This window comes from Hetaerina americana, unplaced genomic scaffold (genome assembly GCF_022747635.1).
Source record: "Hetaerina americana unplaced genomic scaffold, ioHetAmer1.1.p SCAF_6, whole genome shotgun sequence".
Lineage (NCBI taxonomy): Eukaryota > Metazoa > Arthropoda > Insecta > Odonata > Calopterygidae > Hetaerina > Hetaerina americana.
In genome coordinates this window covers 36,642,295-36,669,178 of record NW_027287205.1, presented here as the reverse complement: position 1 = coordinate 36,669,178, position 26,884 = coordinate 36,642,295, and the positions used below count along the sequence as shown (strand labels likewise).

The 26,884-nt window shown below is 37.2% G+C and overlaps 1 protein-coding gene across 1 annotated transcript; it reads left to right on the top strand.

Moving 5' to 3' along the window:
* The first annotated feature begins 222 nt into the window (after positions 1–222).
* LOC139695076 (putative odorant-binding protein A10) lies at positions 223–26,615 on the top strand. Its single transcript, XM_071593700.1, has 3 exons — positions 223–485; positions 25,045–25,249; positions 25,439–26,615. The coding sequence occupies exons 1-3, from the start codon at positions 471–473 to the stop codon at positions 25,582–25,584; spliced, it is 366 nt and encodes a 121-aa protein (XP_071449801.1). The 5' UTR covers positions 223–470; the 3' UTR covers positions 25,585–26,615.
* Positions 26,616–26,884: the final 269 nt, after the last annotated feature.

The following is a 26,884-nucleotide window of genomic DNA, read 5'->3' as shown; positions in this document are numbered from 1 at the left end:
TCACTCCCGATAAAAAAAACTCTCTCTCCACCGCCACCAACCGACCTCCCCTGTCGGCCCCGGCGGATAACGTCGCCCGTGTACCGAGTCCGAGCATAGCATCACCAACAGAGGGAGCGGTTAAAATCCGCCCCCCCCACCCCACCCCCTGAATGGGTGGGGCGGGGTTTGGGGGAGTCTTGGGGCTCCCTTCAGGGCGAGCACAGTCGTATTATAGTCACCGCGCCGAAAGGGAGTCAGTCCTCTGCAGCGCAAACGCCTCCTTTGCTCCCCTCAGTCCGCAGTCGCGTTTTCCGAAGCCTCCTTACCTATCGCCCCCTCCGACACCCATCGGATCGAGTGAGTTTTGTTCCTCTTCTCCACCGGCGGACATTTCTCTCAGTACAGGGTTGAGCGCACGTCTCGTCTCTCGTCTGTCACATTTTCCGCCCTTCGCTTCGGCACGCACGCGTGAGAGGAAATCGACCAGGATGGCGCATAACGAGGTGAGTTCTTGTTTTCAACTGAACATGTCCTCTCTGTCCTTATTTCCGCAGATGTAATTTTTGCATTGAAGGAAATGTCAACCAGTTTGGTGCCAACCTCCTCTAGTCGATAGTCTCCAGCGGCCTTTTTCAATGGAGCATTAAATAATCTTCGTAACTTGGGGACAATTCGTATCCGTTTTCCAACATATTGTTCCAATCGCAGAGATTTTCTTGAATGGTATATTGGAACGGGATCCAAGGTCCAATCGCCTTTTAGCCTGGTCCTGAGGGTGGATTTAAATATTTTTACCTCCATCAAGTTGAATTTATTTTCATCTAACTGGCGAACTAGTCATCAATAAGGAATCAATATACACAACTAAATGACTCGGGAAAGACATCCTATTTTTTCACACCTGACACAGAAAGGAAAACAAATGAGAAAATACTATGTATGGAAGGGGGGGAGAGGGGATTGTTGGGATAAATCCAAAGGAAACAGAAAAAAAAGGATGAAAAGCATATTGATTGGCAATGGGATGTTGAAGAGTGTGATGGGGGGGATAATGTTAGGGAAATAAGGAAAGGACAGGAATATGATAGGGACATTTGATAGAATGAAGGGAGGAAGGAAGCCTCCAGAGAATAAGAGGGGCTTGTTGTAGAGTAGGATATTGGTTTGTGTTTCCTTCGGAGAGACAAGATATTCAGTAGTTATGTCCATTCAAAACCTACCTTAGCCGGTAGATTACCTATAATACTAATATCTCGATATTTTAAATTGTAACGGCATATTTAGATCAGATTTTGAGATCATATTTGTTATATTAAAAAACTTCATTAATGATGTATGTTTATATTGATAGAAATGAGCTCTTACGGCTAGTAATATAGTATATAATAAATGTGAAACTCCAATAGCCGTAAACGGCTATTGGAGTTTCACGTTTATTATATAAATGATGTATGTTGTAATCGGGAGAAAAATTCTTTTGATACATTTTTGTGCGATTGAGCTCACAATCAGTTTTAAGTGAAGTTTCATTTGTGTCACCATATCTATTTAAGCAAAGTGAAGATAAACACGGTACTTTTTTAATTTAAATATGATAATTTAACGACACGTTCGACACCAAATCACAACCGGGTAGTTGAAAATTATATTAAACTCAACTTCCATTTTTTTATTTTCACGTCATTAGTCCCAGAATATAAACAGTCAAAGTGTGGCGTCACAAAAATTCAAGCTCCAACCCTTTGAGAAAAAAATCGTGAATAAAGGCATTAGGATGGCCAGGGGGAAAGCTCCTTCCAAATTAATAAGCAAAGAAAGACCAGTCAGCTTCGTGTCAAGGGATTATCGTAGAGCAGGGATAAATAGAAAACTGCATTGACAGCCTGATACTAAATAAATATTGATGACGACATTTAACAATTGATTTTGAAATTATGGGACTTCTTTGCGAGTCCTCTGACTCATCACTTTTGTCTTTTTCAATTCAATAGAGACACCAAATGCCAATTTTGATTACGTATTCGGCAGTTCTGAAATGAGATATGGAAACTCTTGTTTCATTGAACCAATATTCGACAAATGATGAAAGCATTAATGAGGAGTGACATTTCGAATTAGACCTCACCTGGAATGACTCCTCACCTCACAGTGTGGTTCATTCCGACCTAATGCAAAGGAAATCCACGCGACTCGCTGAAAGTTGACTCGATGAAATGAGGGTATGGGAGAGCGTTAGAGGTTAAAAGAAAGGGGACACAACATCTACCTGGATTCCCTGAGGTGAGCCTGCATGACAGAAAAGGTCTAGGAGTGATAGTGTAAGAGAGTGTTTTGTTGAAAGAAATTTGAAAAAGCTAGAACATTTGGATAAAGTAGATATTAATAGGAAATGGGATGAATTACAGGACAACGTAATAGAAATGACCTCATTCGTGTTCTGTTCATCTGTTTTTAAGTTTCCCTTTCATTCCCTCGTCCCTCTCCGCGGGGGAAATTCCTGCTACCTTCAACGTTGGGTCGCATTCCCTGCCTTTTACAGACTCTTTGGGGGGTAGAGTGTTTTGTGGTGCATTTTCATGTGGTAGTGATGTTTCAATTTCTTGATTATTGTGTCCTGGCTTCCGTGTTGTAGGATGGCTTTCGTGCTGCATCATGGGGTGCAGTTTTTAGTTGTTTTGCGGTATATGTGTTTGCATGAGTGTTGGATGAAGGGATTTTTGCGTGAGCGTGTGCGCTGCTGTGGGTGTAATTTTCCATGTTGTTTTTTTGCATGTGGTATTTTTCCTTTTTACGGTTGGTGACCTAACACCCCCCGCCACACGCCCTTGCGGCGGCTTGCGGGGTATTATGTAGATGTAGATGAAAGTTGTCGTCATCCCAGAGCAGAAAGTGCCGCGCAATCACTGGAAAAACTAAAATGTGGACACTCGAAAATTACACGCGAAAATGATTACTACTGAAAAAACACATGAGCTCCACTCAGGGAACAAATCTAATCCTGCACCAAATTGACGGGGGAGACCAATTTAAAAAATTAGACTCGCGGGTGCGGAGTATCCTTTTTTCAAGACTCAATATATATAATAAGATAAAAATTTGCTAAAAAATCACTCTCAACAAATATCTTGGGAATTATTTTGAACCAAGATGGTCAAAGTAGTCGGGACATAAGGAGAATGTGTTTAGCAAAGCTTTCACTAGGAGACGGGAGTTGACGACAGGAACGTTGAGAAGGGATGAATAAAATATTACTTTGATATCGGGCGTGGTTTTGTACGGCGCGGAAACTAGGACGTTGAGACTAGATAATAGGTATACATTGGAAGATTTTAAGATTTGATTTTGGAGAAAGATGTAAAGGTGAAATGAACAGAAACGAATGAGTGTGGAAGTATAGGAGAGAGGTTTGTTGGGAGGAATACAGAGAAATCAATTAAGATAGATGGGGAGCATTTTGATTGATGATGAGATGTCGAAGACTGTGATAGAGAGGAGGACGTTAGGCAGACGAGGTAGAGGAGGTATGCGGAATTGATGAAGGGATCATTGTAGTGTGAAGAGTAACAACAGTTGCTCGCAGTTTATGCGAAACGGCAGAGTTCTTCGGTAACCATAATGATATTAAAATGTCAAGGTTCTTAGGAGGGATCGCTCAGGATGATGGGGAAGGGTGAAATGAAAAACCACGCCACGGCTCTTACTGTATAATGACAGAATGCTCAAGGGGAAAAGAGTAGAACGTCCCATTAGCCGGATGGTCTGCTGAATTCTAGGTTCTCTCCGCAAGACGACCAAGTCGGAATGATAATGCGTTCTCGCAACGTGAGATTCTATGGGATGAGAAACCCAATTCGATCCCTTGGGTAAAAAAGATGCTGGTTTTTACGGGAGAGGCAGTTCAAGATCTTCCCTCGATATTTCGAGCTCCCTTAATTTTCAAATCCATAACCAGACTAATTTATGACAATCTGAATCCGTAAAATATAGAAGTTAGATATCTTGTTTTATTTTGAAAGCGACTGTTTCAATTACGCAAATTCTGAAAAAAAACTAATTATCCTCTTTTATTCGAAAAAGCCTTGAGGAAACGCAAAATTGAACCGTTTGCTAAGACTCCAACCCAATGCCCGTTCGTTACAGTTACTAGTTAATTCACAACTCCCTTGAAAACAGTCGCAGTTATTATATAAAGTTTCTTGATTGAATCCTATCAAGTATAAGACAACTCTTTAGTGTTTTAACAGATTTAATGCCAGTGCAGACCTTATGTGAGCCAATTATTAGCATTTATAAATCGATTTGTAACTGGAAGAAAAGATCCAAAGGAGCCCTGGAAGTTTAGCAAATTCCAATGTTTGTCGAACCAATTGCCTGATTGGTCCATTTGCTACTTTTTCAATATGGGGCGCACACAATGTTATCAAATATGCATCGAATCAGTAACTTTGTGCTATTGACAACATTTGAAAAACATTAAAATCTACATAAGACGATCTCCTTAGTCTTTCCCTTCATTTCGTTCAAAAGATAATTTTTCAAAATATCGGAAATCGTATTATAGCCAGCATTTTCTTTAATGGATATCGATTGTTTTAAATACTAAAGAATTTGCTACCGGTTACAATTTTGAAGTATAAAGTTAACATTCGAGTCATCGTATAAAATGTTAAATACCACTTTCACGTCTATAATCCTTTGGTAATGGCAAAAAAACTTAGTTTGCACGTCTAGGGAGATGGTATCTCCTCATAAGCAATAATCGAGTGCGCTGAGTGGAATCCCATCCATAACTTAATTCATTCCATCTCACATCAAAAAATCATTAATTGACAAGTAGAATCACCATCTATAGTAATTTTATTGTCTGTCTTTCAAAGTGACGCGTGCATTATTTACAAGGGTGGATATCTTTGCCAATTTTAATGTTAAAAAAAAGACATAAGAGAGTACCACATATGGTTCCGCTTTACAAGTTTAAACTAATGCCGGTACTCATCAAGTTTCAGAGTGAAAACCTAAATACGAGGGATGTCAAGTCACTTACATTTCGGCCTAGCGTGGCAGTGGGTAGAGCTAGAGCCACCACCTCGGTGTCTAAACGTCACTACACTCAGCACGCATCCTGCTGTGGAAAAGTCTGAAGTGATTATCAATCCAACTAGAGCATTGATTAGCAATGATGGTTGAGAGGAAAAATGTGTTAATACTACGAAATTTATTACTCTGGAAACTGACCTCAGGTAATGGGTCAGCAAAGAGAAGTATTGTCCTTGTGCATTGTTCTTCAGGGTATAGGAGGAACGAGACTCGTATTTGATGCATTAGTAGTTCTTATCAGCGCTTACCGAAACATGAAGGTTTATGGCATACAATAGTCCGAAATCATATCCTTACTTGTCGAACTTGCAGAGTGTTGGGAGAGCGGCAGCGGCAGTATCCATTAAGGGGGTGAGGGTTGGTACGTGTGGGGGGGGGGGCCTCTTTCTTGGCGTAGGCAAACCTCGCGACAGATTAGTGTTAAGGTTGCCTAACTTAACCATCGCTGAACCGTCCCACATTCTGTTAAGCACAAAGTATATTACAATAATCAGTAATTAACCCTCGCAGAGAATCGGTGCGTCGCCTTCTTTGCAATCGTAAAGTTGATATTCTGATAGGTAATCTCATTTTGAAAGGATATTATTTTTTTATGAGAATCAATGCAAGTACGGGTAAGAAAAAGGTATTAAGGTTCTCGAAAAATGGGAACATTAAGTTAATATCAAACTCTTTGGGCAAAAACTGGAACATGTAAAGCTTATCTAGAAAGTGAATTAAAAGGAACGGTAACTACGGCCGTATGAATATTATGGGAAGGATCAACCCCAGCCGTACTCTTAATAGTGAGCAAAGGATATGGTGATGGAAATTAGAGTGGAAATAAATAAATAAAAATAAATTAATAAATAAAATTATATTGGGGGGTTAGAACGGAACGAATGATTAAACCAAAATACTAACGGCTGGGGTTGATCCTTCCGATAATATCTAGGTGTCTATCTGTCTATAGTATGGCTATCTAGATAATATCTAAGTATTTTGGACGAAGATGGTGAAAATGGTAGGGCTATAGGAAGAAGAATGGCATTAGGCAAAGAAATATCTTCCAGTAGAGATTTGATGAAAAAGATGTTGAGTGAGGAAGTAAAGAAAGTACCAGTGAACACTTACATGGAACGTAGCTTTCTACAGCGCGAGTGTGGAGAATGATGGAAAAAGTGCAATGGACGAAAAGAAAATCAAAAGAAGAAGTACTAAGCATAATAGGGGAGCAGAGAGGGTTGTCGGGAACTATTCCTCCGCCTGCTGCGGTGTGTCACTTTCCCTACCTGTGTCTTTGGGGGTGAAGGCTAAAAGTTACATGTCTATGTGATATTAAAATTTCCCCTTTTTGCTTTACAATTCTAATTTCCACGTTATTGAATAGATTTTTACTCAATTTGTATGTGATGTATATGATGGTTGATGGTAAATGTATTTGCATGCACGTAAGTTGAGAAGATTTTCGCATGAATATATACGCCTGTGTGGGTTTGCATGAATATGTTGGTTTTTCTTTTGGTTTTATTCATTTTGACGGGTGGTGGCCTAACACCCCCCGCCACACGTCCTTGCGGTAGCTTGCGGGGTGTTATGTAGATGTACAATTCAAAGGCAGAGAAAATGGATACAGAAAATATTGAGTAGCAAAAGAATGTTTAAAACTCTTATAGAGGGGAGAGTTTTAGGTAGGCGAGGTATGGGGAGGAGAAGAATAGGAATGTTGGACAGGAATAAGGGATGCAGGAAGTATGCGGCTTTGAAGAAGGGTTCATTATAGTGTAAGCTGTGTCATGTTAGGCAAGGTTTAGAAATCTATCAGTAGCTGGTCAGTCTGTCCATCCAAAACTTACCTTAATCCGGAGACTGCCAAATGAAAAGTAAGTGCATTTTCTGGGTTTCATTTTCCTCATTATCAACTGTATCCCACAGCATGAAATAAAGGTTTCTTCCATGACTTTTATCTTTTCTGCTTCGCATCTCAGGAATTAGCTTCATATCTCCTTCAGATAGGCGACCGTATTTGAAAATTTTATTTGCAAATAGTGCTATTCACTTTCAATCAACAGTGGTCTACTGGCCAAAGTAGGTTTTATTGACCCAGAGAATTATATTTTGCGGGTTTTCTGTCTCAAAAATTCAGTATGAATAAAAAGGTAGTACATGAGTCATCCGAATATGAATTCGGAATCTCCGGTTATTATTCTTGTGATCTCTATGATAACACGCCCCTTAATATTCAGTGCCCTCTTTTAAATATTGTCCGATAAGAACCTCATTCAAGTCTAACACCAGTATCGATGTATTTGAAAACCAAAAATTCACATTTTTGTCAGTATAATATATAGATGGAATCAAACCTTTATCGTTTAGTATATGAATTGATATCAGAAGAGAATTGTCTTTCTAGCAAAATATCTTTGTTCCAAAAATCTTATCTTGATTACGAATATGTACTCGTAATTTCGTGAGTATCTCCCGTTAGTCTACGAACAATCAAACTCTGCTGTCGGATAAGTTTCTCTGAAGCATAACTATTCTGAGGTTCAGGTAGGAAATTTAAGTGTATTAACAGTCAAAGACATTTACCGATTGAAAATAAAAACTTCGAATGGGATATCTTCGAACACGGCAAACTGAATCTCAATTTATCGATTGACATTCAGAACTCATAAGGTTCATGACGGAGACTCCGTCCATAAAAATGAATATCAGAGAATACGATGGATCGTCCAGGTTAAGGTTATTTCTCTACTCACGGATGGAAGTCAATCATTTCCAAAAAGTGTCTCTTGTCATGTATGACGGGCACTATGGGAATAAAAAATGGAGCATGATGGTATGACTCGATTGATTTTTCTCTGCAAACTTACCAGAGATAAGGCAAAAGGTTGCTCACCGCACTGCTATACCTCAGTCTCGATGAGCCGATTATTTCAGTTAGAAAGTTATCCCTTCCGTCCGAGTGTCAAAGCTGTTACTTATGACAACGCAATCGTTGCGTAAATGGAATTCGTAATGAGAGGAAATAGGCAGGGAATCCATTTGATGCGAATCACATTTATACAGCCTGAAACATCTACCTGTGATGCCGCTAAAGGATTGGCTGCAATACTTATTTAAGCAGTTAGTGGGTAAGTAGGTGACTAATGGCAACAAAGGATTATTGATTAAAGGATTCATAACTCTTTCAATCGCTGTGATATTTGATTGCAGTCCTTTACCACAAATCTAGTATGTTCCCAGCCACAAACTCAACGTTCAGTTGAAATGGATCTCATGTTTTAAAGGCTTTTCGAATGCTCGCGATAACCGCGGAATGTCTTTTGGGTCTTGTCTTGTACTCATTCGATTGAGAATCACGTGAACCATTGATTCACGTGTCGATATCTTCGATTTCCATTCATCGATTCAACCAAAGGAGGGGACCAACTTTCGTATTTACTGACATCAAAAATGCGGTTAATTCCTCAAAGAAATTCACGCACCTTTTGGCCAATTTTAGCCTATGTGCCGGTAGAAACTGGTGAAACTATATAATGGTGACTAAGATGTTATCTTATTATCTTTAAATATACTATAGGAATAAGTGAAATAATGTTTATCCGTGAATGAAAATGCTTTATCAGATTTCCAATATAATATGCACTGCACTACTAAGTTTCGTAACACCACCTTAGTATGCTGGTATGCGTATTAAGGCTCGTTGAAAACAGGTTAAAAAATAAAAATTATTATCAATTTAAATGAATGCATTGCAATTATTTTGACAGCTCATGGTATCAATGGTGTTTTTTCTACATACGTATCAATCGGAAGGTTTCCTTTATATGTTCCTAAATATAGCACAAATATTAGGGAACATCTTTAATTCCCGTATATCTTGGTATATGCCAGAATAAACGGAAACTCTAACGTAAGACTCAATACATAAGTAAAATTAAACCGGATCCTATTTCTGTAGCCAAAATATTTTCTTGGCATCGTACTCTGGATTTATACGTCCATATAATTCTGATTCATTTGTATTTCCTCTAGGTAAACTTAATATTATCCCTGTTTAAGAATGTCCAGCAACAACAAAATCCACAATCCCCCCTTAATTCACGGTGAATTCTCATAAAAATGAGAAAAAATTATCTATAACTATTTTGAATTGCGACGCTATTCGATTGGAATCTTTGCAAACGTTGTGTGACTGGGATTAGACCAGCAGAATCCTTGAGTCTCCTCCTAATAATCGTGGTGACGAGTTACAGGGTAGATTAATTTTCGAAATGTGAATTTAAAGGAATAACCGAGAGCATCGTCACGGTAGAAATGATGCCTTAATGGACCGAGGTCATCCCATATGTCTTAACAATTATAGAATCGGTATAACATCTTCAGTATATAATGTAATACTGTACCAATCTGTACTGTGTGAAATGTGTATACGTATCTTTATGGCTTTTTAGTTAGGGTATGCGTCATAAAATCTAAATGAAAATGCTGCTATACGACGAATACTACTCAATTTAAAGCGAAAACTATTGGAAAAAAAGACTACCATGTCCAAGCAATCTTATTCAGAAATCGTTAGCCTTTCAAATGAAAAGAATCATATTTACGAATATTTGGGCGTTTGAATGAGAGAGTACGAAACATATGGTTTTACTTTTCATGGAGATTACACAATTTTAAAGAGTTTTATCGGTGATATTATCTGTAATGATTACGAATTTTCCGTACATTCATACGCATTGTCTTAATTATTGGTTGTTGTAACTATTCCGTCGTATTTAATATTTCATTTTATGTGGACCACAGGGTGATGGCCTCGCAGATCCTTATGCGTCGTGGGTTCTTCGGTTGCTGACCCCTGAGCTAAGTCGATGAGGGAGGGTCGGTCGGGTTGAAATGCTTCTTATTTAATGAGGTCCCCGCCGGTGGCCTCGGCAACGTTCGTCGAACAACGCAAGCCGTAGTAGTAGGCTCGCGACTAGCAGACTCTCCATTATGTTACTGAATGAGTGCATTTCCCCTAGAGGATTTAAGGACCAATCAACCAATTTGGCGATGATTCCGAGTATTGAATTATTAAAATAAGAACCTGCCTCCTCTTTCCTGGACTCAGTCCAGGAAAAACTTACGCTTTTAGAAAGGCGCAAGACACCTGAGATTTATTAAGTCACCGAGGGAATAATTATAGCAACAAATCATATTGGTAGATTCGAACGCCGGAATAAAAATCACAGCGATGCCGTCAGCCGCAGATTCAAATTCTTGTATCTTCCCCTCGTACGATGCGCAGTCACAACTAAATAGAACGCAAGCATCCGAGCATATTAAATTATGGACAAACATTTAACGATGTTCCTCCATTGCTACTTGTTGTATTTTGGCATTTATGTGTGAATGTGCCCGCGTGTTTTGTATATGAGCTAACATGTATTCAAATGCATCTATGGGATAATAGTTTTGTATGCATGGCTGGTGCTCTACTATCCCCCGTCACACATATCTGACGGGGTATTTTACAGATGTAGATGTAAATTGATCGGATCTAACCCAAGGAAGACGCTAAGTAGACGTTTTATTCCTTTTCAACTGATAATTCAATCGACTTGACGGAACTACTCGGCAAAATTGATTTCCACGAGCCACAAAACTATACACGACCCAAATAATTATTTCCCTGTAATTTCCAATCGAAACGCCATTGATTTCTTCGAATTCATTGATTATCATGCATATTTTATAGCAAAGCAATTTTATAGCATGCATATTATATAGCTTTTATAGCAATATCATGCAAAAGTTCGTGAAAACTGGAGTTTTACGATATCTGAAATCTTTAGAAAGTTTTCCACAAATTTCTATGACTCTGTTGTATGGAAACACGACCGAAAAGTTACGTACTACATGTTTTGTGCTCGTCTCAACGAGGACCTTCAGGATGCCGTCATCGGTTGGCTGCGATCTCAGGCGGCAGAATTTAATGTTGATGGAATTCGAAAACTGGTTCAAAGATGTGAAAAATTTTAAATCTTTTTGGCGAATATATATTGAAGCAGTAGAGATATGTAGTTTTGAGATGAAAGGAATACATTTTCTTCATCTGTTCAGGCGTGTTTTTATAGCATAACGGAGGTTACTTTATGGACAGCCCTCGTATATGCCTATATTATATGCATAACCTCATGTAATTATTACGGTATTTGAATACTTTGATTTGATATATTTGTATGATATTCTTATATTTAGACTTGGATAAATTTCTTCGCATTTTGCCCCAAAAGTTGTTTAAGATGTTTTGTATTTTAATGTCTCATTTCATTAGGAATGATTTAAGGATATCAACCCCTATAATTAAAATAATTAATAATTTTATCCTTTCAATCAACTGATTTTATCATTGGATAACCTTTTATTTAGCGCATCATGTTTAAAATGCTTACCGCAGTCATTTTTTAAGAATAATTTGTTGGAATTTTTCAAGCTGAAATGACTATTTAGCTGAATGGCATTCGAGCGGAAATTACATGAACTTTTTTAAGAAATAAGAAAATGCTTCCGACGAATCTGTCTTCTTCCACCTCCTCGCACCTTATTGATTGGTTAAAGCAAAGGATATTTTTCCAAGGCCATTGCCCCAAAACCATTTTCATCGACACCTTCGTTGACTAATTTCCACGCCCCCCTGGACTGGTAGTCTAGTGGGTAAAGAATCCGGCTTCAGACTCCAGCTAACCAGGTTCGAATCTGGGTTTTACCGATGGATACCCCTAGATTATGGCAAACCTTGTGATTTCGCATGCACTTGATCTTTCTGGGAAATCACTCGGCGTGGTGTCATGGCATCCCGGACACCCTTAATGTTATCCTCCACCCCTACATTGGTGAATTTCGCTAGGCATGGTGCATGGTACCACTTGGGCTCTCTTACCTATTAAACCTATTTCCTCGTGGTCGAAGACTGTGATTTTTGGTTCCCATTAGCTCTTATTCACGAAAACAAGCTGTTAATAGAATGTAACGGAGTCAAGAAGGGATCAAAATATTTAATGTTTTCAAGAAGTCAAAGGTATATTCTTGAGAAAGGCATTGGTAAAGTGGTTAGTAAATTACTTAGAGGTTTAACTTGCATGTTATGTACTATTCAAAGCGTGAAAAAAATACAAATGCTTATTTTATTTTATCAATGTCAAAATATTTTTACGAATTATGGACCCATTTCAAACGGTAGATACAATTGAGATAAAATTATCAAACTGAAGCCTTACGAGTATGTATCTAGTTTTGGAGTCAATAAATTGTAATGGAGAAAGGACCTTTTACCAATCCCTTCCCAAAGTGGGGGGATCTTTTTTTCTTTAATAGCGATTATATACGTATTACAACACAATATTCCGAAAAACATTATTTCTGAAAACTGAGGTTCTAGCTAGAGACATCGGATGATCTTTACTGCCAGGTCGAAAGGAATCGAATGGAACAGAAAAACTGTTTAAAAAACTCTCAAGTATTTTCTTAGATTTACTTATGAACAATGTTAGGGCAAGGGATTGCTACTTATAATTATTGCTAGGGAAACATTTTGACAAGAAAAATGAGAATTCTACTCCGAACTTAGGCGAAATATCCGTTTTGGATTGGGTTTTTTAAAGTAAATTACTCAATCGGTAAAATTTATTCGTATTAAGCATCAAGAGGATCACAATTACATTTTTAATAAAATTTGTTTAGGTCTGTTTCTCTGCGTTTTCCTCTTTATAACTTTTGGTGCTCGGCCATTATAAATCCTCGCGACTCCACGATGTACTTTGGGTTGAATTTAGCCAAATGTAAACGATGAAAGTATCCAAGGAAGCGGTTCATGCACCTTCACCAGTTCACCATCCGAAACGAAATGTTTTCCTCCTCGAAGCATGAAAGTGAATCACTTCCGAAAGTTCAAATATTTGCAAGCTCAACAGCTTTCTCTTTGCTTCGCGCATTTTGCATAGATTAAAAAATATAACTCTAAATAAATAATGGCTAACGTAACCACTAGTTCAGGACAATGTCGACTGGGCTTGACTCTCGAGAAGAAAGGTTAAAAGAATCTCAATGCCATCCGAACGAATCTATACCCAAGAAGTGATTGCTTCATGAAATCAAAGACAGTTCGCGGAATTTGTATTCCGCGAAAAAGTTGAGCGGCACTGGCTCAAAATGAGGTCACTCAACTTGCTGCAGCTGTATGAGTTACAGAGTAGCTCCCACTTCGACACAATTTATAAAACAAGTATCGCTTAATGCTTGTAAGAAATTCAATAAAAATAAACCTACTCCGTTAATTCATAACTGTATCGCATGCGATTATATATCTGATATATCCACTGATGGGAAAAAATGCGCACAATTTTACTTCAAATCCAATTGTTTATCGTAAATAATGATAATGAGGGCCAAAATATAGGATCTAATTAGTCTTTATAACAAATTACTTTAAAGAGGTATAAATCAGTAACGGTAGTTAATGGCAAATCTAGATAGGCAGAGAGTCAGTATAACGTGGTTGTTACCTTTTATCGCTCGCTCTTTCTAATTTACCCGTAGACCAAATGTTACAGAGGGTATTTATTTAAGTGGACAGGGAGCTAATTTAATTTGACTGTAGAAACTTTAACTTTGTGAAATTCCATCTTTATGAAGAAATATTTAAAAATATCAATCATTGCCCTACGTAAATTGTATTCTCGGGATACAATCCTGTAGAGTCAACTATTGGTTATTATTATTTACGGTACGCAAGATTTGACGTGGTTGTATGCCGCTTCTCACTCCTTAATGGTAGCATTTTCAAATTAATCGTTGATAAGTGATTTGAACATTTATATGGCGAAAGATTATTTTTTTAAATCTGTATGAAAAATACATCAGCTGCGAATATTTAGATTTTGAACTTCATGCCATAATATATTATATTTCATGGTCGTGCCATTTAAGTGCAGTATTTTCGAAGATTATCGCGAAAGGTATACAATGTATTACTCTATGTGTACCTGTATTACTCTATGAAACCAAATTTTCGCGTTCATGAATTTACGATACTAACCTAAAATTGAGTAAATAGATGAATCTTTTGGTGAATAACACGCACTTTCTTTGGAAAAACATTTTATTTACGAAAAATAAGTCGTTTTGACGTCGCCTTTAAGTATATTACTCCTTTTCATCTTTTCTCTCATTTAACTATCCCGCTTGTTAATCAGGGAGAGAGAGAGAGAGAAAAATTGCTACATTCGCTGTAACAGGGTGTGCAAAATGTGGTCACCACCCTCTCCCTCTCAACGTACGGAAGAAAATAATTTCTTCTATTCCTGCATTCTATTTCCCGATCCTTCTCGTGTCTTCTGTCTTCTCTCCATTCCCTTTTCTCTTATTACCTCCTCTGTCTACTCTCTCAAATTCTCCCTTGTTGGGTCTGTTTTTCCAAAATCTCCTCACTTCTCTCCAACCTCTATCCTCATCTGAACATAACTACTCTCTTTCCTAATATCTGTTAACATTCCAATCCTTCTCTTCCTCTTTTTCTTTCATATTTTCCCATTTTAATCATAGCATTAATACAATTTCGGCATAATATAAGTCTCAGCCAAAATAGTTTCCTCTTTCTTCAAAAACTTCCTCTCCTGTTGTCCTCAAGACATCCTAATTTCACACTTTTACAATCCATTTCAATTTCTCTTGCTTCTCTTCTTTATTCCTTTCGTACTTTTTATACATCCATGCAAAACCACACTCTACACAAAACATTTAGATGCTTATCTTCCTTAACTTAATTGGAATCCTTTGGTAGTCGATATTCCTTTCACCTCCTTAAATATGTTTTCTTTACCCTTCATATCCTGATATTTATTTCTTTTGTACAGATACCATTCCATATCATCAAATTTCCGCTGCCAGAATACTTTAAAGACTATGTGTTCTGCCTAATAATGTGTACGAATTAAACTTCTAGATATATTCAAGCATTGGTGGATCAAACTCCGTATCACGTTGCTCGGCTGAACTGTAACTAGAAATAAATTGAAACTACCCAAGAAATGAAATAATACCTAATTTGTAAAATCATCATATCCGATGGCCTATCGCCCTCCGCCATACACCCTTGTGGTGGCTCGTAGAGAATATGTAGATGTTTATTTTAGCCACTTCCTTCGAGAGAATTTGTCACATGTAAATGAGAAAAATAAATAAGAAATTACATTGAAAATAATATCAGGAAGTAAGCCAATTAGCATCAGATGGAGGGCTGCAGTCATCCAATCTTAGGATTGCATGACCAATGATGATGACCGAGAGAATGCAAAAGTTGCAAATTGCTCTAAATTTTGCACAATAAAGGAATCGATTATCAAACGCCCATGAGCAGCTACGCTCTTCTAAATGATTACTATACGAAGTGATCAGTTCAATCCAGGGGCCGTAAGTGCATAATTGGGTAGCTATTTTTAACACCAACGAGAGAAATTTAATGAATCATACCTTCAAGGAAAGCTTGTTCGTGAAAATTTAAATGATATTTCAGTGAAAACGCGAAAGTCGCAGAAACAACTTTCTCCATCGTGTGATCGTTCATAAGAACGTAAACAATTTTTGTGATGTTCTCATTAACTGATAACTGCTCTAGTTTACTGAAGCCTTTGCATATTTTAAAAACTTCAGAATGGGCTTCATTCTAATTTTCGGGGTCTATGGGTTGATGGCAATCGCAGAAAGGCGAGACGAATGGCAACCTCGATTACCAAATCACCAATGAGACGAAATCATTGAAATTAAGCACGATAGAGCATTCATTATGCAACCGAATAGAATGATTATTATTGCTTTTATTCTATCGGTCAAGGTGCATCTACACAGCACCCTAGTACCCTACAAGCCACTGATAAGTAGTGTGACGGGGTGAGTTTAACACCAGGTATGCAACATAAACAATTAAAAAATGTGTTGTCTCAGGTATAACTTTATGGAATTTGCATTACCCATTGAAATGAAATTAAATAATTGACTTTGTAATTCCACACAATTTATTTAAAAAAACACGAATCAGATTTCGACGTTGAACGTCGACCTGATGATGACGTTCAACGTCGAAACCTGGATCGTGTTTTTTTTAAATTAAGTGTGTGGAACTACAAAGTCAATTATTTCATTTCATTTCAATTAACGATTAAATTTTTCTTAACTGTTAGTTTCGACAAAAGATGAAAATAATTTTAAAAATAGACAGAATCTTAACTAAAGGTGCCTTCCCTACCGTATTTCAGTGTCAAATAATTTTCTCCGCATTTGATAGATGAGATGATAGTAACAGGGGACCAAGAATAATGGCAACATTCTAATCTACTTAGAATGAGCCAAGAAAAATGCACCCCCTAGCGCGGTAGTTCACGGTTAATATGATCCTTGATCTTTCGTGGGAGAAATTACATTTTCAATCTGTTGACTCTTCAATTGATATCTCGAATATAATTTTCATGATCTCTCTTGCTCTAGTACGATGGAGCTAATCATATATTTTTTCAACATCACCGTTAAAGAGACCTGATTCCATTTTATGAAAGATATTTTATGTGTAAATTCACCTTCGCTCTGTGGGTGATTCCCAGCCTAGTTTCTCAAACAATCTTGATACCCTGCTCTGTTTATCATACTAACGTTTTACGCATATAGCTCCTCTCCGCTACATGCAATCTAATTCTGGCTAAGGTAGGTTTTTTGACGAACGCAAGGAGTGCTACACCTCTAATCCCTATTTAACAGGGCAATAATGCGATATTAGTAGATTAAAATAAGCCATTTTTGTCAACATCACAAACCTTCTACTTTCCATCAATTCGTCTGTCATGCATAATCTTCACCTCCCTCCACCCTGCTTGCCCAGTATTCTCCCCTTTTATACAGTCTTCAACATGCCATCGTCACATAATATTATCTACGTCCACTTTTTCTGCCTCCTTCGTATTTCTCCCAACAACTTCCTTTCTTCCCTGAACCTGCCTAGAAGTTCTTCGTTTATTTCCCATTCTTTTTCATCTTTTCGATCTTCTCCAAGCCCACGCCTCAAAGGTATCCAAGTCACACTTATGCTTTTGCCTAGATAATCAAGCCTCGGAACCGAATTAAACTACGCTCCATATCAAAACTTTCACTAATCTTTCATATGAATGTTTTTTAAGGTACTCGCCATTAACTCCTTCCTCTTTGTAAAAACTTCATCAGACACAACTCTTTTGACATAGTCCTTAAGTTCAAATCCACATCCTATTGCCTAAACCCGTCAAAAACTGCTCCTGATTACGTGAACTACCTGGTCTCGTTCAAACGCGCCAACTTAAATGTTAAAGTTGAAGCCGGAACACCCATTAAAATATTCTTCCTCATTTCTATTTCAAAGAGGGCGTTGGTTCTTGAAGGCCACGTATACGACAGTTAATGGCCTGAGATATACTACAGGGAATAATTGAAGGATGTGATAAATCAGGGGGAGGGGAAATTAGCCCCCGCCGTAAACTTTTTCTCAGGTACTGTTGTCATGAAAATGGTCTTAAGAAAAATACTCTGAAACGTTTCTCAAAGTTAGGTAACCAGGACTTTTGAGTTAAATGTGGGAAAGAGCTATGTTAATGTGCAAATGTATGCTAAAATACAGAGGGCACTTTATAATTATATACGAGTGTACATGTGTACATACATTATTTTATCCTCATCGTCCCGTGAGAGTCCACATCATCCCTCAACTCGGTCATAGGCATCATCTGACGGACATACGTAGATGAAAGAATAAAAAAAACTACTATTTAACGATCATCATTTCTAAAGAGAGTAAAATGGACTTAATTTGTTGGAGTGGTTCATTCTCATGCAGAAAAATATTTTTTTCATGCAACATTTTTTATGAAGCATTCCTATAAGGAAACGCAGAGCACTTATAAAATTTATATCAAAATGCATTATTTTTATTTAAAATCTTATCCCAATATATCGGTAAAAATCTGGGATGCAATATCTTCCCATTGATTATTATGCAACAAAATAATTTCTCTTAGCGAACTACATTTACTTACTGCGTACATCAAATAAGAAATCCATACCGACAATTTGACCACCGACCATTAGGTTTTCAAGATCGTTAAGAGACGATCAAATCAAATCTAGGCGTCAAGTATCACGGGCTGACTGGGGAATACTGCTGAATATAACTGTATCGAGAGAATCGTTTATATTTAGTTCTCAGACGTGGACAGGGTTATAGGGGGTGCTTTCAATGTAGAATAAACGTCACAAAAGTGTCAATGCATCGCTATGCAATGTAAACGTAAATTATATCACACACCGTATTGCCTATCGCATCAAAATCATATTTCGGAGTCCCGCGAACCGCGAGCATCGCAATGTCACACGGTTCTGACTTCCAATTGGACGCGTTAACGGTTTATTTTCTTTCCAGTAAGGGGTAAAGTCGAAAGCAGATGGTGGCAGCCAGACTAGAAAGAAAGCGCGGAAAATTAAGAAAAAAGAGTGAAGTTCTTACTGCGAAAAATAGTTTCTAAATCATATTTACTCTCTTGGAGCTGGCAAAAAGCGAGATGGTTTCGCCTCGCTTTTCACACAAATTCTCTACAACGCGATCGAAAGTGAAGATTGCTTTGGCGAAAGAAGGAGCCGTCGCCTAGCGCCAAGGTACCATTCATCAGACCGCGAGAGATAATTTTAAGTTTCTCTTTTTGAAGCCTTCAGAGAAGTGAGAAATTTTTTGAAAGAAAAAGGTCGGTCCTTTCTCTAATTAACCGGGAATTGGAAAATTGTGATGCAAAAACCTTCAACTCAACCGTTTTCGTGTACGATTTTTGGATTCCTTGGACATTTTTAGCGAGGAATGTGCATTCCTCCCTTCGTCTTCCCCACCCAACGTCTTAAGATCTGTTTTCCAAGACTAAATACTTTGTGGGGTTACAATTTTACTAGATGACCCGATGATACAGGTCAAGAAGATCATTTCGATTATTGACAGTCACAGCTGTGGAGTGAAGTTCGTTGAATCGATAGAGGTGTGCCATGAAACCAATGGAAAACCTCAAAATTGGTTATCCCCGTCGTTAGTCGTTGGTTGATCGTTATTTCTCGGACATGATTGAGTTCTACGGTGGTAATTGACGTATGAATTAATTAAACAACGTCTAGTAAACTAGTCATGAGTCCCGAAGTTCCCTCTTATATACATATTCCTCTGAGTATAATGAATCATCAGTAATCATTTTAATTATTAATACCTTTATGCAATAGTCTACCAGGTTTGAGTGGCTTTCTGATGGATCTAATCTCGACATACTAGCACTACCTTAAGGATATATCCTTCAACCCCAAACAAACTACATATTACAATACCTATTCCTTTAGCTCTACATTCTTTTTATCTCACTTCCATCGAAAATGCCACTTTTATTCCTCCCTCTACCCAATTTCCCAGCATTCTCTCATCTGCGTGTATTACCGTCTTCAGCATCCTTTTGCCTGCATCCACTTGCCATAAATATTCGAATATTACCTTACAATCCGAGTCGTTTGAGAATTAAAAGTTATTTTAATCAAGTCTAATATTGCATCTCCATGCGCGTGTTCAGGGTTTCAAGTCGAGGGTTGTATCTGATTATCGTCCACGGACACCTGAATCTGCGTAGCGTTCCAGGGTGTCTATTTGTAACAGTAAATACATATTTGCTCCAGGACTCGTTACTCAGGAACATTAGCTGACTGGGCGACTGCTTGTGTGGGCGACAGAAAACGTTCTGATTGAGGGCGTATTGGCCACTTGTTGGTTCAGACTATGGGAAAGAACGCAATGGGCACCATGTCCCAGCGTTCGAATCAATCCGATTCATCACGCCATGCATTTTTATTACCAATTGCTATTGCTCGTTCCGAAGTCTTGGCTCGAAGATTGCCAATCAGAGCGGGGATGCCCTTGACCGGCTCTTACCTTGTTGGCCATTAGGATATTGGCATGCGCCTATCCGAGTGGTCTGCTTCGAAGATCCACGACTAGATGATACGCCGGCACTTTGTTTGAACCGGAAATATTATTCACAACGTATGGTGATTGATGGTCGTCTCAATGGGAAAATAGCCGTCGGGGGGGAATAGCCGAAGGAGACCTCGCGTTCTGAATGAGCGATGTTCGTTGCTCGTCCCAAGTGGCGCAGTTACGTCTCTCGTACCGGGAGAGTTGTACCCTGGGATTATTATTATAAGAATAGCTGATGGCGATTTCATTTTACGAGGCCCTGAAATGGGTCCAATAACAATTTAAGAGAGCTCTATGCAGTAATAGCCCTTGAATATGCTCCGTTGATGTTATTGCAGCTCTCAATTCGCAACAGAGTTCCGTCAGTACAGTGATGTTACTCATATAATATGAAACATTTGCGGAAGAAAACGAAGCGTTGTATCAAATTACCGTCCGGAAAAAGAGCCAAAATTCATAGTAAAAAGTAAACGTTCATCACGGCCGTAAAAGTTGCATGGTGGCACCAAAAACTAAGAATTAAGTACCCCTAAGACTTAGTAACTACAGGCCTTAAGGATGTACATTCAGGATATCAATAATTTTTTCACTATTTTCCGTGTACCTAATATTCCAGGTATTACGTGAAATTTTATTTAAATGAAATACAAATACTTTTTCCAAAGTATTTTTCTTAAAAATGCCAATTGATTTCCTCCTACATTTTTAAGTGATTTTGGAAATATAATGCAATGGTAATGAGGTTTTCGAGAAAGAGGAAGACTAAGTTAAATATTTAAAGATTGTCAAATTATTAGGGGCCTGAGAGGGATTGCATTTAAATTGAATCAGGGAGTTGATGACGGGGAACTTATGTAAGGATATAAAGAAAGGATAAATGAAAACTTTTTGACGTGGAGACTAGTTTTGTACGGCGCGGAAAGTTTGTCTTGAGCCAAGAGGATAAGTGTAAATAGGAACCTTTCAAGATGTGCGTATCGAGAAGAATGGAAAAGTAAAATGGAAAAGAAACGAAGTAATACTCGGCAAGGAAAGACGGTGGGGGAGGAGAGAGGATTACCGAGAGAGGGGAGAATTTTAGGCGGACGAGGTTAGGGGAGGAAGAGAGGCATGTTTGACGGAATAAAGGAATGCAGAAAGTATGCGGAATCGAAGGGTTTATTGTAGTGCCGATATCACACTGTTTTAGGAAAAGAGTCGAAGTGTAGCATTGGTTGGTCACCCTAACCATCCAAAACCTACCTAAATCGATAAGTTACTATATGTATCGTAGTCTTGCATATTTGCAGCTGAAAGCTGGACGTTTTGGAGGTTCCTTAACTCTTGTGTCTTATGATTCCTGACAAATGGAGAATCTTTAAGCTTTGATAATTTCAGTTCTTTTGGAAACGTAAACATAGTTGACGACTAATTGGAATGTTAACTGTTAGCCCCATGAGCACTTTCTAAGAAATGACGCCCTTGCAATGGGACTGTGCAACTTGTTGAGAAGTTGCAAAGTTAAGAGTGTAAACATACGATGGATTTAGTGTAAACCGATTTGGATTTTGTAGATATTGTTGGCAAAACTGTTATCCTTTTACAGCTTTGGGACGTTCTTTGCCCGCATATTGACGTCAACAATTAGAAATATTCCCGCACCGATAGGAGCTTCTGCAATACTGCACAAGCCTGCAGCTCATTAGGACAACCGGCATTGGTCAATTGGCAGTCTAAGTAGGTACACGCATTCATTTATGACCGATGGCTTCCAGACTAGAGACACTGCCAGTTAAAGTCAATAAGTACAATTTTCCGAAGAAAGAGACTTTTTGGGAAATTAAAGACTGCGTATGAAAAGGAATTTGTCCCCTTCCACTGATACCTACGTGAATTTCACGCATCGTAGGGCTATCACAACTAGACGAAGCTCACCGATTAGGCATACCATGGAATATTGTTTTCGAATAACGTAAATGAAGCACTCAATTAAGAATATCGAGTATCTCCCCACAGTTATATTCATTTTTCTGCAACGTGAATTTGAATTCCAAATAAACGTAAATGTAGGAAGGCATGTACCTTAGAACATTTATTCTCTATTTCTATAGAGACAATCGCAGTGTCTTTTGGAAAAATTGCCTTTCAGTCCCTTAGAGCAATAGCTATAATAGATACGTGTAGTTCCAACCATTATAATATTGTGAAAATGTAGAACTTACATTTAGTAAAGAGAAGGATCTTTAAATTTACCGCGAATTGAACAGGAAGTTCTGTTTCCCACCCGCGGAATGCAAATCCGTTTGCCTATAATGGGAAATGGCACCAATGAATCTGTAAACAATATATTACATTAAACATTTCCAGTGCTTGTTCGTTAACATAATGACAAATGGTAATATGTTCACAAAAAATGCCTCGTTACATACGAGTTCTTGGCTCCAAGTAGGCAAAATCGCCAATGCGATTACTATAAGTGACGTCTTCTGTATAATGATAGATGATCTTCGAGACATACTTTGAAAATTATGGTATTTACATTAACGGTGGCAACAGCCATGATTCTCACACGAAATAAAAAATATTGTGCTATCTTTCCTTCGTCATTAGAATGGCCCTTCTGCCACAGCACACTTTTACTCACTGTCGTTGTTTGGAATGATTTATATTTTACTTGAATACTAAGCACTCACCCATTTGGGCTATTTTATCTCCAATTGCCATTTAAATCTTTAAGTAAAATTCACTCACTGAGCACAAAGATAAAAAGTGTACTTAACATAAATAGTTATTAGATGTTAACAACCGTGAGCAACGGCACATGGCAACTAGAGAAGTATGGATTGCGAGCAAACAACAAGTGAAGCATGAATTCATGCATTTTACAGAACCTTAGTCGGCGTACATAGTTTAGCATATTCTGCACCGAATAGAGGTAACACAACAATTCAGCGGCTCTGAAACTCAAAGTTGTTGACAGTATGGGCTGGTACCTATTATGTGGATGCTCAGCTGATAAGTTATGGTCAGTTTTTGGCGAAATACCATTTAGAAAGAAAGGCAAAATAGTATTTTCAAAACTATGTCCCACTTTAGCAAATGTAGCATCGACCTTGAATAGGAGTGTTCATAATATTATTATTGGTCTCTATTAAGTTCTTTTGAATATCAGTCACAGGAATAAACAATAAAGTAATGTTTTTCGAATTTTTAGGGAAAGGGAAATCACAATGATGACAGGATCTGTATTAGGGGTACACGCATATGATCATCCTGGGCTATGAAATAAAAAGATAACCCAAACCAGTAGAAAAATATGCCATTCAAGCCAATCCCATGCCATGTTTTTGGGGTTTGTTAGCCTCAAATGTCTTTGATGAATGAGAATTCAATGAGATGAATATAAATGGTACCATTGCTAGGCATTTCAGGGTAGTCATCAGACCTCTTCAGTACTTACAGTAAAATTTTAGCTTAATATAATGTACTACTGCTATATGATGAGTTATTTCTTTTCCTAATTCTGTTCCTTATATAATTCTCTTAATATCTCTGTTTATTTTCATCAAATATTTTACTTCCACTTCCTTTCTTTATAATTGACCTGGAGTTTATTGCATCCTGATCGCCTGGTGAAAATAAATTATTATAAAATAGGCTGACCCTTCACTGTTAGAATAGGATTAGGTAATACTTGATCATAAGATCATTTGTAATTCCACTGGTGAGAATTTTGTTTTAGGGCGACCTGCAACTCTATTTGCATTTTCTCTGATAGGTAACACAAATACTGATTATTTTTATTTCCCCAATCCAGAAAAAAATTTTCAACAGAATATTTTATTGAAAAGATTCATACGGTAACAATGTAAGGATACACACAAAGGCTCTACCTCATGAAGTGATGGAGATAAAACTTTGGAAAAGATGGAATATATTTTTTTTCAATAAGGTTTCATGGAGTTGATCCACCAGTAGATTATACATTATATCATAACTAGTCATGAAAAATTAAAAGAGATATTATGTATAACAGCAAAATTTTCTTCCTTTCACTTTAAAATGTATTAAATTTACACATTTAAGTCAGGCACTCTTTATTAATTTATGATTATTCTATTGCTCATTCGTTTGGCTACTATACTGAAAAATTATGGCGATAATCAATGCCACCCTCTAATTTCATGGCATGATTTCTAGTTTGTAGCTAATCATCCATGCCCTTCAGAAAAGATTAACAATGTCTAAATTGATGTACCAGAAATTTGTATTATGGAACATTTAGCATTTCGGAGAAAGTATTGCAGAAAGTTTTTATAGCTCAATGTGCACCAAGACCTGGAGAACAGAACGGGCCATAGAAAGAAAAAAAATCATTTGAGGGGATTAACAGATAGACAATGCTTTGAATTATTCAAAAAAATAGCTCATAACCAAAAAAAACCAAATGAGATGTGTCCCTCTTGAAGAAAGTCATTTTTTAGATAAGCAAGAGAACAATATGATGTAACTTCTATGTGCATTAGGTACTACCCAGTTGTTCATATCCACTTCAGATTAATGTAGCTGGAAGAATATCTTTGGATAAGATAGAGAAATTAGTTTACTCTCTAGTTTAGGGGAAAGTACTTGTATATTTCTCATTAAAATGATTTTATACAGTGTCCGTTATCATTAGCATCATTTAAACACTTTAATGTTAATATGCTTTAATTCTATCAAAACAAAATAGAGGGTACACTAACTAATAAGAAAAATGTGATAGGCCACATACATATCAGCAGATGCACATTGCTGTGATTAAACAATTTTCTGAGAACATATGATTATCCATAAAATTAATGTCAATCCTTCATGGCTAAAAATGTAGAGTGATTTATCTTCCATGATGACTTAAATAGACTAACCATATATTTTAATGTTAAATAAAACAAAATATTTTTTTGCAGATCTATTCAACAACCATGAGGATAGCTTTTCTCTTTCTGGCGATGGCTATAGTGCTTATTATGGCCGAGAGTACTGCAACGCAGAGGCCTCCAATTTCTGATGATGCATTAAATATGGCACTAAGAGATCGACGCTACCTCATGCGTCAGTTAAAATGTGCACTTGGAGAAGCAACTTGTGATCCTGTTGGAAGACGTCTAAAAGGTAATTTGAGTGAATCCATGATAATATTAAATAATTAAGGGTATAAAGATTACTTTAAGTGTGCTAATACCTACTTAAGTATTAAGCTTATGGTGCTAACACAAATTTAAAATACTTAATGCTGATGTAATGAGTTCTTATGCCATACTGTCATTTTTAAATGTGCTAATGGAGTCTTTTTCTTTACAGCCCTGGCACCTTTGGTTCTTCGTGGATCATGCCCCAATTGTTCTCCTCAAGAGCACAGACAAATACAAAGAGTTCTCTCACATGTTCAACAAAACTTTCCAAGAGAATGGGCAAAGATTGTTAAGCAAAATACAGGAGCTTTTTGAATTGACTGGGGATTATATGTTTAATTCAGTTCAGCTCACCTTTCAGAGGGCGATTTATTTCTTCAGCCTGCATTACTTAATCAATGTTCATTTTCATTTGAGTTTTGAACTCTCCTGACTTGTTACATTAGTCATCAATCAGGAAAGTCTCCAGTGACTAATGCAATATTCATCTGAGTTATGTGTGTTCAGTGTATTTATGCTTATTATGTAACCTCAATGAATGTCCTTGGATGCTTCATAGCTATCTTAAGGGACTTTTCTAAAACATTGGATTTAAACTTCAAGCAGAGTAGAGCATTTCATGAGGTCAAGACATAAGCATATAGTATAGACCATTTGATGGAAATCCATGAACAAATATTGCTTGCAAGGGAACCATAATTAATTTTACCCTGGTGACACTTACTTAAAATTATTTAATTTAATCAATGAGAACATTTTATTATTGTAGAGTTGTCATTTATGCACACCAATGGATTCTTTGAACTTGTATATGGCCAAAATAGCCCTTAAATATGCACTGAAATTCAATAGCCATTCATTAGTGATGGATTTTTCCTTAGTTAATGTTAGAAGAATGATATGAATATAACTGACAAGGTTTCCAAATTCTTAGACTATTTCCATTGAATATGTAAAAATATGGCTTTGATATGATTTGAAAATATAAATCGTGAAAAAATTAGGAAGATGAACAACTCACACTTCTGCCAATTTAGAAAGACCATGCCCTTTGCTATTTCCCTAAGTCAGTGATGATTTTTCCTGTGAAATGAATTTCGATCTCTCATAAACTCGTAGTCAACATTTTCTTGAACACATTCCTTAATTTAAGTCCTTAACTCATTTAATGATGAAAAAATGTGATATACCATTCATATACAGTTGTGATTTCATGTTGCTCATCCAGTTTTTTTTTAAACCGTAAAATTATTTTTGAAAACTTAATGCTGTATGTATTTCATTACTTATAATTGTTTAATCTGTATTAAATTTATTGCATATTATTAATTTTTGAAATTAAGTTGAGTAGGAAAATAAAACTTTTATAAATATAATGCATTTTACTATCCTTTTTCAGTGGAATGCAGGAATTTTTTGCCCTGCTTGTCTTATTCCTGTAAATCCATCCAAGATGATTCGCAGTCACAGGAATGTACCTACTTAACACTAGGCCAAATGCTATTTAGTCTTAAAAAGAATTTTTATGAAAGGGAAATCAGAAATACACCTAATACAAATTCCTCATGTGTATCCACCCAGTTATGTGACCTTTCAATACTTGATATCACTTCTT

What these genes read in the sequence shown, in the direction of transcription:
- LOC139695076 (XM_071593700.1), top strand. An exon ending in TGTTGGAAGACGTCTAAAAG is followed by an intron (nt 25,250 to 25,438) that starts GTAATTTGAGTG and finishes TTTTCTTTACAG; the next exon opens with CCCTGGCACCTTTGGTTCTT.